Source organism: Vigna radiata, chromosome 11 (genome assembly GCF_000741045.1).
Source record: "Vigna radiata var. radiata cultivar VC1973A chromosome 11, Vradiata_ver6, whole genome shotgun sequence".
Taxonomy (NCBI): domain Eukaryota; kingdom Viridiplantae; phylum Streptophyta; class Magnoliopsida; order Fabales; family Fabaceae; genus Vigna; species Vigna radiata.
The window spans coordinates 17,267,984-17,281,353 of record NC_028361.1 but is presented as its reverse complement, the minus strand read 5'-3'; the positions used below and the strand labels follow the sequence as shown (position 1 = coordinate 17,281,353).

General features: G+C 31.3%; 2 protein-coding genes across 6 annotated transcripts; both read left to right on the top strand.

Moving 5' to 3' along the window:
- The first annotated feature begins 2,219 nt into the window (after window positions 1-2,219).
- On the top strand, window positions 2,220-4,740 carry LOC106776894 (probable transmembrane ascorbate ferrireductase 4). The gene is made up of 4 exons (XM_014664363.2): window positions 2,220-2,435; window positions 2,508-2,559; window positions 2,641-2,837; window positions 4,282-4,740. Exons 1-4 carry the CDS (start codon window positions 2,283-2,285, stop codon window positions 4,603-4,605), a joined length of 726 nt encoding a protein of 241 aa, XP_014519849.1. The 5' UTR covers window positions 2,220-2,282; the 3' UTR covers window positions 4,606-4,740.
- A 2,901-nt stretch (window positions 4,741-7,641) lies between these two features.
- LOC106776888 lies at window positions 7,642-13,098 on the top strand. Of its 5 annotated transcripts, none has more exons than XM_014664358.2 (11): window positions 7,642-8,079; window positions 8,145-8,228; window positions 8,327-8,488; window positions 9,008-9,093; window positions 9,667-9,755; window positions 9,867-9,970; window positions 10,058-10,151; window positions 10,223-10,298; window positions 10,404-10,509; window positions 10,934-11,465; window positions 12,514-13,098. In XM_014664358.2, exons 1-11 carry the CDS (start codon window positions 7,875-7,877, stop codon window positions 12,605-12,607), a joined length of 1,632 nt encoding a protein of 543 aa, XP_014519844.1. In that variant the 5' UTR covers window positions 7,642-7,874; the 3' UTR covers window positions 12,608-13,098. The 5 variants fall into 5 exon arrangements, with proteins under 5 accessions (XP_014519844.1, XP_014519841.1, XP_022643101.1 ...); XM_014664355.2 differs by having other exon boundaries at window positions 8,327-8,497; XM_022787380.1 differs by having other exon boundaries at window positions 8,327-8,497; window positions 9,005-9,093; window positions 10,067-10,151.
- The last annotated feature ends 272 nt before the right edge of the window (window positions 13,099-13,370 follow it).

The window sequence follows — 13,370 nt, the reverse complement described above, 5'->3', positions numbered from 1 at the left end:
CTTTCTTTGGGTCTACTCCTATCAAAGAGAGGTGAATTACAATGGAAAACCTAAATACCAAGTTTTTCCTAACAAGAGTATGTTAAAAATATTCAAAATACTAACCATATTCCATGGCAACGACGCCATTTTTGATACGATGTCGTTGAAGCTATCAAATTAATACTAAGGCAACTTGAGTATTGNCAAGTTAGTAGTCAAGAAAGTANATAGGGTTAAAGTAACCATGATTTGTNTCCCAACGAATCTGAAATTGCTTTTCAATATTTGACTCTTATGAATGNNATGTAATGCTCAAGAANAAAAGTGATGTTNATGGAATTGATGTTTGAAGAATGTTTGAGTTTAAGTGAAGAACAAGTAGAAAACATAGAAACAATTATAATGAAATAGGATAATTCCACTAGTTTTCCAATATTGATTCATTATCGGTTATCCATAGATCATTGTGTAATTGATTATTGTTCGAGTTTCAAATTAATTAAAGTATATTCTCAATTAACTTCAGAGCGACCATACAATCAACCAACGTAGATTTTCAATCAAATGCAAGACCTTTCTAAATTATTCACAATGAATTCAACTAAAGTACATTCTCAATTAAATCTTATTGTATTTANTCATCTCTATTCTTAAATCCCCTAACCTAATTAAAAGCTAATTAATCAAAGTAAATTCTCAATTAATTATAGTTGAAATTCTTACCATCAATCAAAGTACATTCTTAATTAGTATCATAAACTCATTTAATCATATGAAAGTTCTTAAATTCAATCAAAGTAAATTCTCAATCAAACCTAGAAACCCTTGAACTCATATGATTAATATGCATGTAGATTCAAACACCTTATGATGCAAAAATCATTATTTAAAGATGAAAGACATAGAAGAAAAATAACTCAAATTAATAGATAAAAGAAACAAATACATTAATTGAACTTAACCTCAGAATTCATAATGAAATTATAGTAGAATAACCCTACAAGCTTAGCCCTCCATGNATGAAGTAAAATACATGGTAAAATAAAAGTAAGAGGAGTGGTTGATGCTTGTTTCCAGTGGAAGAGTCTGAATGAACGAGTTATGATTTATGCCTCCCCTGTGTCTTTTTATATAGAACTTGATTGAACTTGGACTATGAATATTGTGTTGATAAGATCTTTTATCTTACATCTTCCAAATAATTAAAAAACTCAGATAATTATAAAAATATATAGAAGATTTTTTTATTGATATTTCTATATTTAATTAATTATCTTTAAAATATCAACTAAATTGTCTCTTAAGTTTCATTTAGTCATTCTTAATTTTCCAAAATTATAGAAAAATCCAAAATTTTCTCTATAATCATTTTTTTCTTTTTTAAAATTGTAATTTAAACTTTAATTTCAGCTGCATCAACAAACATTACACTATCCAATATAATTTATGTAACTAAAATAACATTTTAAGCCTCTTTAATTGACACAATTATTCTACTAAACTTTTAAAATTAAATATAAAATATTGTCATAAATCCATACCCATGTTCTCTTTAATTGTTGTTCAACCTTAGAAGTTTGATATACTGAATTCTCCAACTCCAGAATATCCCTTATGTCACTATTCAGCAGGAAATGAGTCATAGTTGTGACGTCCTATATTATTTTTAATGCAATTCTATATATTCACTTTAGAAGAAAAAAAATTATAACACCTTATTTATTCCTTAAACATATTTTACACACACTCATATATATATATATATATATATATATATATATATATACATTATTAACTTACATCCATTTATTTTGTTTCTCCTCTAGTTGGTTTACAACATTACTTATATGGAAAGTTTGGTATTATTCAACATATTCTTATTTAAAACAATAAAAATTACTTGAATGACAAATATTTAGCTAAAATCTTAAATTATAAAAAAAAATAAAAAAGTAACGTATTAATTAAAAATATAAAATTTATTTAAGTATATGAANCTTAATTACATCTCTTAAAAACCAACCAAACCATAAAAAAAAGAAACTTGTCTGGGAAGACATTTGTGTTGAATAGTAGAAATATTTTAAGAAAAAAATTATTTTAATAATATTATTTTAACAATTTTTTTATAAATCAATAAAAGAATGATACATGTTATCTTATAAAAAATTGTTAAAAAAAATGGTAAAAATATCGGTCAATGTTTTAGGAAGTGTTGGTGTAGTGATACCTAGTTCAGCCAAATGAAGTTTTTAAAAATGAGAAAGGTGTAGTGTCGGCAAGAGCGAGTGTGAGTTGTTATGGGCACTGTGTATTCTCAGTCACTCCTTGCTCTCCTCTTCTTGGCTAGAGTTGCAGGTCTTGCAGTGGCAGTGCTTGTACTCATCTGGGCCCTTGCCTTCAAATCTAGCTTCCTCACTCCTTCACTCTCCCAACAAGACCTCCTCTATGCAGTACACTTCTTCTTTCTTCCTCCATCAACACTTCCAGAAAACCTACTCAACTTCTTTTTTCTCTCTTTGTAGGTTCTTCACCCTCTCCTCATGGTCATCGGCTTCATTCTGTTAAGTGGAGAAGGTACACCTTTGCTTATAATTTTATTTTCAATTTCTGTTACTTTTCACCTTTGCTTATAAGTTTGTGGCTTTTGGTATGCAGCAATTTTGGTTCACAGGTCGTTACCTGGATCAAGAGGGTTGAAGAAATTGGTGCATTTGTGGCTTCAAGGGGTGGCTTTGGCTTGTGGGATCTTTGGGATTTGGACAAGGTTTCAAGGAAAAGATGGGATTGTTGCTAATTTCTTTAGCCTCCATTCATGGATGGGTTTGGTTTGTGTTTCCCTCTTTGCAGCCCAGGTATTTGCATATTTGCATATTTGCATTTACTACTTCCTCTTTCAACATTTCTTACATATACATTTTCCTGCACTGTTTATTTCCTTTCTTATTATCATTTATTGTCTTGTTTCAGTAATCTAAATGAAGAAAGTTAAACATTAGGAAATCAACCTTTTAGTTTAGTTTAAAGCTTTTAACAATTTTCTTTTTTGGATAATTTTTAAATGTTGTTATCCTTGGCACTAAGTATAGGTGGTGGTTGACAATAAATGGCATTGTGGTCCTACTCTCGGAAGAGACGTTGCGATTCAGTTTGAGTGCTTTCGCTATATATGGGAGGTTGTGTTTTTAAAAAGTTTTTACTAAAATTAAAGAAGATAACTTTGCATTTTATGTTTTCCTCTTCGGTAAAATAAATTCATCGGAGAATAAAAAAATTCGTAAAATTTGAGAAAATGTTTCTTTAGCTGTGAAATTGTATCTTATTTTTTACTTTATTGTAATTTGGAAATAAAACTCCATTGGAATTTGATGATAAAAAGTAGGGTTAAATATAATTTTAGTCTCTATATTTTGGGAAGATTTTGGTTTTAGTTCCTCTTTCAAACTAAGGTATAATTTAGTCCTTCAATTTTAGAAAATTCTGGTTTTAGTCATTTTTATCAAATTTTTTTAACTTTATTTGTTGTTTCAAACGCGTTTTTCAGTTAATATTGAAATAAAAATGTATCAATCAGTGTAAACAATACAAATGCTATAATGAAACACAACAAATAAAATTAAAAAAATTTGGTAAAAAAGACTAAAACCAGAATATTCTAAAATTAAAAGACTAAATTATGCCTTAGTTTAAAAGATGGACTAAAACCAAAATAATCCCAAAATATAGAGACTAAAAACATATTTAACTCTAAAAAGTAATAACTGCAAACCTCTTTAATATATTAAACTTTTTGATGTTTGGGTACATTGGCATATTCTATTAAGGTAAATGATTTGTATTTATATATACATACTTCAAAAGTAATAATCACTATTTTATTTTATTTTTATTTTGTTGGCATGTAAATCTGCTATCTTATAATAATTTAAAAGTTAAGAAATAATGGCTCCTCTTTGAGGGTGGTAAGGTTGAAGGATGCAGAATAATGATTTATTATAATATTAGGGAAGACGATACATGCACATACACCTATGAATATGTCGGAAAACGTTGTCGAGCAATTATTATAATTATTGCTTTTTAATGGAAAAATTCACCCATACATCATGTTTTCATTATCAAATCATTGAATATTTAAATTAATAAAATTCTGTTACACTTCTATCAATCACTCATGTTTAACTTTTGTAATAATTATGCATTTCCATTTAATTATTCTAAATATTTTATTTTCAATTTCTTGGCTGATACTCTCATTTACTTGTCCACAACTAATTATTATTTGTTGTGGAGACACAGTGGGTGATTGGGTTCTTGAACTTTTGGCACCGAGGAGAAGGGCGCAGGGTAAGGATAAGGGTGTTACCATGGCATGTGTTCCTTGGTCTATACACCTATGCATTGGCAATAGCAACAGCAGAAACTGGTTTGTTAGAGAAGGTAACATTCTTGCAAACAATGAGAAATGTGTCCAAGCACAGCACTGAGTCCATGGTGGTTAATGCTTTAGGTTTGGTTCTTGCCCTACTCAGTGCCTTTGTTATTTTGGCTGCTGTTTCACCTAAGTATCAAACCATTCACACCAAACTTTTGTACTCAGATACTACCACTTTCTCATCTTAATAAACTGCATTACACACCCATGTTTAAAACTTTTGGAGGAACTAGGTTTGTTAGAGACAAAACTGTAAATAAATAGGTTTGATGAGAGATATTTTTGTAAACTTCTATATTTTTAATCGATTATTTGTTGAGAAATGGAGTTCAAACATAATTCAATCTTCAAATCTAATTCAATTTCACAAAATCGATTTGTAAAATAAAATTTATATTTATTTATATATTTTAAAATTAATTTTATTTCTAATCGATATGAGATTTTTATCATTGTTTATTATTTATTATTTATTAGGTAATATTGAACATATGAAAAACAATAACGTTCTGTGCTAAAAACTTTAATTTTTGTAAAGTAATTTTGAATCATTAAGTTTAATAAAAACGAGTAGTTCGTCGTGAGAAAAACTTCTTATTGTCTCATTGAACAGAATTAAAGATGATAACATTAGTTGTTATATAAGAATTAACTAAGGTTTTTACATAGAGACTATAAAATTATTTCAACAAATATTTCTAATTATCATATATTTCATGTGATAATTGATTTTATATATCATTTTTAAAAGAAATTAATTATTAAATAAATCTAAGATTTGAAATTAACTTAAGAGGAGAGTGAATTAAGTTAACAAATTTTCTATCTCTCTATTTTTATTGTTTAATTTCTATAAGAAAAAATTTAGTTAAGCTTGTTATTACGATGATCGATGCATGAAGAACAAAGATTATTAATAAGGAGAGGAAAGAAGAAGTGCAAACTTAATTTATATTGGTTCGATTAAATTTTTGTCTACATCTAGTTCTCATGTCATCCACTTGAGATTTTTCACTAGTTTTGTAAATCTTTTACAAATTATGAACATTCAATCACCTCATGAACCACTCCCTTCGTTTTTGAATTTCTTTTACTTTGTGTTTGAATTTCTTTTACACAGAAAAAACATCTCTTAATAGAAGAATTTTCATAAAAATAAACTCTCTTTAAGAGTAGATAATACAAGTTAAAGAACCTATACGAATTTTCAGTAATTTTGCTAGTGTTTTAGCCAATTGTTTTAGTGAGAACTCGTATTTATAGTGAAATTTTTGAACTTTTTGTCTCTTTGGAAGAGTTGCAAATTTTTTTGAAAGAGTTGTAAGTTTTCAAAACAATTGGATGTTTTAAATTTAGATTGTTGACAAATAATTATAGACTATTGTAATCGATTAGAATTGTGTTGTTGTGGTAAAGGATTACACATTATTGTAATTAATTAGAATTGTATCGTTGGTTATATTGTTCAAAAATTTGAATTTTAATGGTTAGTGTAATGGATTACAACTTGATCATAATGGATTATTAGTTCAAAATTTCGAACATCATTTTTCATATAGTTGGTAATCGATTACATCCTATTGGTAATTGATTACCAATTCAAAAATATTAATATTTTTGAAAAGATGAATTATTTTTCTTATTGTTGTCTGATAAAGCACATTGTTATGTTGATTGTTGTTGAGGTGGTGGATCGTATGTAGTCTTATGTACTATTTAGCCATGATGTGATAAAGTCCTTGCTTTGGTGCAAACCTTGTTTTGGTGAATAAACAAGTCCCATGTTGGTGTGTGACTCTTGTTTCGGTGAATAGGCAAAACTCGTGTTAATGCGTGGGTCCCATTTTGGTGAACAAAAAAGTTCTATATTGGTGCGTAGGTCCAATTTTGATGAACAAGTACTGTGTGCTGAAGTACAGAAAACAACATATAACGAATGGTTGGTAACGGTTACATGGTTTATCTGGATAAGAGTTTGAATTAACAATGTATGTTGTGTTGCGAAATAACATGATGTAATGAACTTATACCTTATTAGATTATTGTATTATAATAATTATATTATTATATGCATTTTTTGAATGTTGATGCTGTTAGCTCACCTTGCATTTGTGGTGATGATTTTCATCTACGATCGTATACAGGAGTAGATGATGTTAGTTGATGATGTTGATGTCATGTAATTCTATAGGCCAGTGAGAAATTATTTTGGACGTTTTCAAACGTTATTTCTTTTAAATAAATTATGTTGAGGAGTTTTAATACGATATTTTAAGTTGTATTGAGATTAATTATTATTTTCACATGTTTGTATTTATTTCATGATAATGAAATAAAGTTTTAAATGTTTTCACTATATTGTAATGGTATTTGAATTGTATTTATCTTAATGAAATAACTTTATTTTACTTACATATAACATCCTAAATCAGAATATTATAAATTAGTTTTTTTTACTAGACTCGACCATTTTTGTCAGTCTTAACAATAAATGTAATTTGCTTATATTTCGTGAAATATAATTTTTATCATGATTTGATGTAATCCCCTTTACTCTATTATGTTATTTTATTTTTTATTTCTAATAAATTTTTATATAATAACAAATCATTGATGGATTTTAAACCATAAACATGCTATCAAAGTTCACTAGTGCTTAATATAATATCAAGAGATTTTAATATATATTTATTTAAGAAAAAATAGTTTTTTTTTTTTTTTATATAGAGTGAATTTCATTTTTCTGTCTCCATGTTGTTTTCTAATTTTATATTTTATGACTATTTTCTTAATTTAAACCATCTTTTATTTAACCGCTTTTTTTAATTTAACTATTTTAAAATTAAATAAATAAAAATTATTTACAAAATAAATAAAAACTATTTATAATAAAATTGTAAATATTACTTATATTTATTTTTATAGTTATAATTTTAATATTTTTGTTATAAAGAAAAAGAACACATGCTCATGCTTACATTAGTATAAGATAATTAATATGCTTCTATGTTCTATTAGCAAGAGATTTTAATTTAAGACCATATGTATAAATGAAATTGAGTTAATTAATTTCATTTGTTCTTGATTATAAAAGTATTTGCAATCTATACAATATACATGAATTCTACTTTAACATCAGAAGTGAAAAATAATAAAGAAGGCTAATAAACAAAAAAAAAAATGTTGATAAAAAAAAAAGAAAAATTGTTGATAGAAAAAAAGACAAGAAAGATATGCCATAGCAGTTTTGAAAGGTGAGAGTGTCGTTCATGGCCATTGGGTTTAGCTAGCGGCGGTGTGACAGTTGTAGGTTACCACCGCCACCGTGTTCATCGTCTTGCTTCTTCCACTCTCACTCTTCCCTTCACCAAAACGCACCGTTGCAAACTTCCCCCTCGATCGCATCTCCCTCATCAGTTAACACCCACCCTAACCCTAATTATTCGTTCCCACCAAAATGTGGTTCGCAACATCCTCCCCTTCCTTCGTTCTCTTCCTTCCCACCACCATCCCTTCTCTTCCCCATTCCCTCCGCCCCCTCTCCTCCCTCCCTCGCCGCCCCCTCTCCGCCTCCCTCTCTTGGGCGCCTCCGTCCCCCGACCAGTCCGATGACTTCCGCGGTTGGGCCCTCCCGGAGGCTCCTGCCCATACCGACAACAAAGGTAGGTTAAGTTACTTTAGGTTTTCTTTCTATATTTCGTGTGATTCGAACTTGTGTTGCGTGCAGTTGCAGTGTTTCCTTCTTATGCAGTTGTGGGCTTCGGCACTTCACTCGCTCTTCTACTCGCTTGTTTTGCTGCTTCCAGGAAAGGTAGGTTGCACTGTCGTTTAACCTTCGGCTTCGGGATGTATCGTTTTTCATCTTCAGTATTTTTTCTCCCTCGTGTTATGAATGTTATGTGCGGTTAGGTTTTGATTTTCGATTCGCGAGGCCGTTGCAAGGGATGTGGAGTGACGTGGAGACCAGGCGTTGTCAAAAGGACACCCCGGAGTTTGACGTTTCTGGTGGGAGCAAGTCAACGGCGTCCGAGGCCAGCACGGAGGACGTGCCTGATACCCTTACGGAAACTGGTAAATACGGTAATGGTTGGTTTTTCTATTGGTTTTAATCGTAGTGTTTAGGATTTTTGGTGATTTATGGGCTGAATTAGTCTTTGAAATTATGAACACCGATTTGGTTTGAAATTACGAAAGTATCATACTAGCTATTGAATTTATCAAACTATTACAAAACGGAATGATTAAAAGGATCAACGGTTGGTAATTTGATAAAGTATTTTTTTTTTTGTGCATCGGGATATCTTGTTATTAAGATTGGAGTTTATGAGCATGGATTGATTTGTTTTTGAAATTACACAAACGTCATTGTAGTTTTTGAAATTACACAAACGTCATTGTAGTTTCTGGAATTACCAAATTAGTCCATCATTTTGGTCCGTGATATTACAAACATAATTACTGTAATTGACAACGATTGATATTGCTGGACAAAAACTGAATGGTACATACAATTTAGGGACTAATTTGGTGTATTAGCTCTGATTGTTTCTATAAATATTTCATATTTTTTTTTCTCTTAAATACCAGTAGCTGTAGAAAAACCTGAACGAGTTGTGATCGCGGTTTCTGTGGATTCTGCCCAAGAAGAAGCATTGTCAGTCTTAAAGTCACTGAAGGTTTGTTTTCAGAAGCAAGGTTTTCAAAAATGAATTATATACCAGTAGTATCTGCCTATGCGGTGTTAAACTGTTGATGGTCTGTAGAACTTTAATTTCAATATCACCTTTTCTTGGATCACTATTAATGGGAAACCTGGATAGATTTGACTTATGACCTTTGCTCTCTACCTTATTTAGTTCAATCTACTTGCAGTTAGGAAAAAATGCTCCATCGTTTCCTTTAATTTTGATTATGCTGAATGCTGCTCCTTAAGTTTGTCTAACAGCATATACTACAGATAAAGCTGGCAAGAACCTAGGTCAAGTAACAGAAATGTTAATGTGGATAAATGATTATGATGATAGAAGTTGATTTATTTTGCCTCTTGGAATTGGAAAATTGTACATTTACTGTTACATTATGTTTTGGCGTACTTAATTGCTGCAATGTTTTTTGGAATTCATACTTGTAGTTTGTTGCATAACATGTGTGTTCTGTTGTGTAATGCAGCACTGAAACCATGTGCTATTTTTTGTGCTTTGGTTGAGTTTTATTAGGATTGAAAGTGTGTTTTTTGTTGACATGTCTAGATAATTGAAGATGACGTGGAAGCCAATGAACTGTGTACCAGAAGAGAATTTGCTAGATGGCTAGTTAAATTGAATTCATCCTTGGAAAGGTTAGTAGTTCCTGATACATCATGCATGCAACTTTGCAGTCAGATATAATCTAAAATTTGTAGCTTCGCCTGCCTTCCATTTCATTGAAAATGGATTTCCCTGTCTTACAGGAATCCTAAACACAAGATTGCTCCTATAGTATCACTTTCTGGGTCTGTAGTCATTGCATTTGATGATATTGGTATTGACGACCAGGACTTCAAATCCATACAAGGTAAAATATTGGAACTCTACTTTAACCCATAATGTTTCACTTATGTGCAAAAATTTGAATGTTTGCTTTTCAATTTGAGAAAAAAAGTTTTAGCAGAAGCCGGTGTGATCCCCAGCAAATTATCTTGGAACAACAGTAGTGGATCTGACGGTCTTGAAAACATGCACTTTTTTCCTGATAGGTATTTGTACTCTATCCTTCCATGCTGCAGAATCAAATTTTGTTTTACTGAATTTAATATGTGCACTCCAGATTCATCTCACGACAAGATCTAATAGACTGGAGAGCTCAGTTGGAGTATGATTTTTCTTCTGGGGTAACTGGCCAGGTATGCTGTTTTCAAAAGTTTGGTATTTGGATAGTTTTCAATGTTAATGATTAAAACTTCACCTTCTTGTGGTAGCACTAATACCTTCTCTTTTTTACAGTCCAGATATCAATTAAAAAAGCAGGTTATATGGATGTGAAGCGGGTCACTTCTCCAGCAGTTTATGTGGACATGTTGGCAGGGGATAGGAGTATACTTAGAACAGTGTTTGGTATCACCTCTCGGGCTTTTGCACTATGCATTGACATTTATTTTTGTTTTGTTGATAACATGGGGTTTCTTTACATGTTTCTAACTGCAATGTCTTGTTTTCAAGGATGTAAAACTTCTATAGTTTGAGATATGTTAATCAGAAGTATTTCATTTGATTAAAAGTTGAATTCAAATTCAAGTTTAGGTAAATGGGATAGGGGAACAAATTAAAACAGGTTACGATGGTTATTTAAAATGTTGAAGAAAAGCTGAGATGCATAATGAAGTTAGAAACAAAATGTTTGCACAGTAGGCCAAATGAATGCTTGAATAGTTAAGTTGTTATATATTTTGTTTAAGTCTCAGATTATCACCATGTATCTAAGAATGACATGACGAAGAATGATAATAGGAGGAATCTGCTGTGAACATATTGTTAACAGGACAGAGCAAGCGATTTCAGCCAAACAAGCCTTCCACAATAGCACAAGCGGCAGTGGCTCTGACAAGTGGTAGGATGAAGGAAGCAATATCGGCTGAATTGTTGAGAATAGAAGCCGAACATTCTGCCAGGCAGGCTGAGGCAGAAGAAATCAGATCTGAGTTGCTTAGTCGAGGAGACATACAGAGGTTTTGGGATGAGAAGCTTAATGATGAGAAAAACCGTGGTTTAGATGTAGAGAGGCTTTATCATATGGAAGTAAAGAATTTGGAAGAAGAGGAGATCAATCAAGATAAGTTATATACTGAGTATTTGAAAGAAAAGTCAGCTATGGATTGTCAGAAGCAGTTGCTGCTTAGCTTGAAGAAAGAAGTTGATGAGATATCAGAAAAGGTTGCATCTGAGAGAGTCATATATGTAGATGAAAGGCTTGTAGTACAGAATTTGCTTAAAGATTTAGAATTCAAGCTTGAAGAATTGCTTGACACCAAATCCACTCTAGAAGCTGAAAAAGAAGCTCTTCAGATTCTTAGGTAATTTCTGACTTAGACTTATTAGCGTCAAACACAGGTATATATTTTTACTCATGGCTTTCCAAATGACAATTTCAAAATTTGGAGGTTTCTAAAACCAGGTATGGGAGTTAAAACATTCGGCATATTAACTCATTTGTTTGATATCACTTGATTTAGTGTGAACACATGTATCCATTGTGATTTATGGCTTTCCAAATGTCAGCTTCAAAAATTAGAGGCTTCTAAAACCTATAGAGGGGGAAGGTTTGGGAATAAGTTATATGGTGTTAACATATTGCTCTTTGATAAACGCGTTCCTTGTAGCTCAATGGTTAGAATGTTTCTTTTGTGAAAGTCAATGTGGAACCCAGTAATTTGAAGCTAAATATTTGAAAATTTAGTTTACTATGTTTCTTTTTGAACCAGATATTTTGAGATTTATTGATGGTTCTCAGTCACGATTTGGGAGGACATTTAGGTCTAGACTGTTCACTTTTATGGGGGTTTTGTGTATGACGTCTATACGTCCCTGCCTTGATCATATCTTGGGAATTCCACTTAAGTGATCTGTGATTTTCTTTTTAAGTAGGTAACTATAGATGGCATTGTGCTGCATAGGTTAGCTACCCATGGGTCAATTCGATCAGATTCTTATGAGAGTCAAAATTTCAGTCAAACTGTTTTACATTAAGTGCTTTTCAATTATTTCTTTGGAAGTTTTATTTAGTTCTACCTGCGCATCTCAATTTGCTTTTGGTTCAATCATGTTCCTGGTTGTGGGTATTTCTCTTATTCTTAAGTAATTCTTGTCTTTGGTTCCATTTATATGCATAATCTAACATAAAAGGTTCTGGAGTATTGATAATGACGAAGATTTTGAAGGGAACTAGTTATCTTTCTGGAAAACAAATTATAGTAATCTAGTAGTACTTGGTTGGTCCTCTGTGTTAGAAGTATCGCCTGCAGATTTGACGTACAAACTAGTAAAATTACTTTCACTTGGTGAACCTCCTATTTTGATTGTATTTGAATGAGGTGAGTCTAATGAATAATTCAAATATTGCAGATCTTGGGTGGAGGACGAGGCAAGGAGAAGCCAAGCTCGGGCAGCTGTTCTCGAAGAGGTAGGGCGAAGATGGAAATGGGATGACCAAGCTTGATTGGGGACACGTCCTACTAAATGTAAATTAACATATCTACATATACCCTAATAGCATAAATCCTTTAGGTGTGAGAGCGGAAAGGGTTAAGGGTGATGATGAGCTTTATCCTTCGTTGTTAATACACATTCAAAAAGGAAATTGTTGATGAGAGTTGTTTTAATTCCCGTGGTCCAAACAGATTTTCCATCCCTTTCGTGAGTCGGATTGGGATGGAGGAGGGAACACAGCCCGTCTTGTCTTATCTACTCAGTTCTGTGTGGATCCAGATTACCTATTTTTATGTTTTGGAAGCTTGAACTGGAATAACTGCATAATGTCGGACATCTATACAGGAGATAGCCATTTTTGTTCTCCAGTGAAGCCTATTCTATTTTAGTGTGCTTTTAATTTTGTTTTTGTCCTAATACTGTGATAATAGATGAAACCTTGATCTGTTCTATGGTTACCGTAAATTAGAAAGATTTATATTACAACTTTTATACGTTTTATATTGTTAGAAAACTTCAGTCAGTTTGACTGTGCTTGGTTTTACTCGATTTGTGTATCTTATATTGTGACTAGTGTCGAGTATCATTCTATGTGCAATATTTTTTCTACATAACACTTATATTATATATATTATTGAAGGTTTACTCTTCAACCATAGAGAAAAACATACCCATTAGTTTAACTTATATATTCTTCACATGCCCTTTTCAATTAAGTTAATTCTATAAATAAAGATATAACTTCTTCAAATTTCCTAATAAATAACTTGACA

Excerpts from the sequence above, each read along its gene's own strand:
- LOC106776888 (XM_014664354.2), top strand. The coding sequence starts at position 7,875 with ATGTGGTTCGCAACATCCTCCCCTTCCTTCGTTCTCTTCCTTCCCACC. Across the intron at positions 8,080-8,144 it reads TGCCCATACCGACAACAAAG|TTGCAGTGTTTCCTTCTTAT; the intron begins GTAGGTTAAGTT and ends TGTTGCGTGCAG. Across the intron at positions 10,299-10,403 it reads CTTCTGGGGTAACTGGCCAG|ATATCAATTAAAAAAGCAGG; the intron begins GTATGCTGTTTT and ends TTTACAGTCCAG.
- LOC106776894 (XM_014664363.2), top strand. The coding sequence starts at position 2,283 with ATGGGCACTGTGTATTCTCAGTCACTCCTTGCTCTCCTCTTCTTGGCT. Across the intron at positions 2,560-2,640 it reads CATTCTGTTAAGTGGAGAAG|CAATTTTGGTTCACAGGTCG; the intron begins GTACACCTTTGC and ends TTTGGTATGCAG. Across the intron at positions 2,838-4,281 it reads TTTCCCTCTTTGCAGCCCAG|TGGGTGATTGGGTTCTTGAA; the intron begins GTATTTGCATAT and ends GTGGAGACACAG.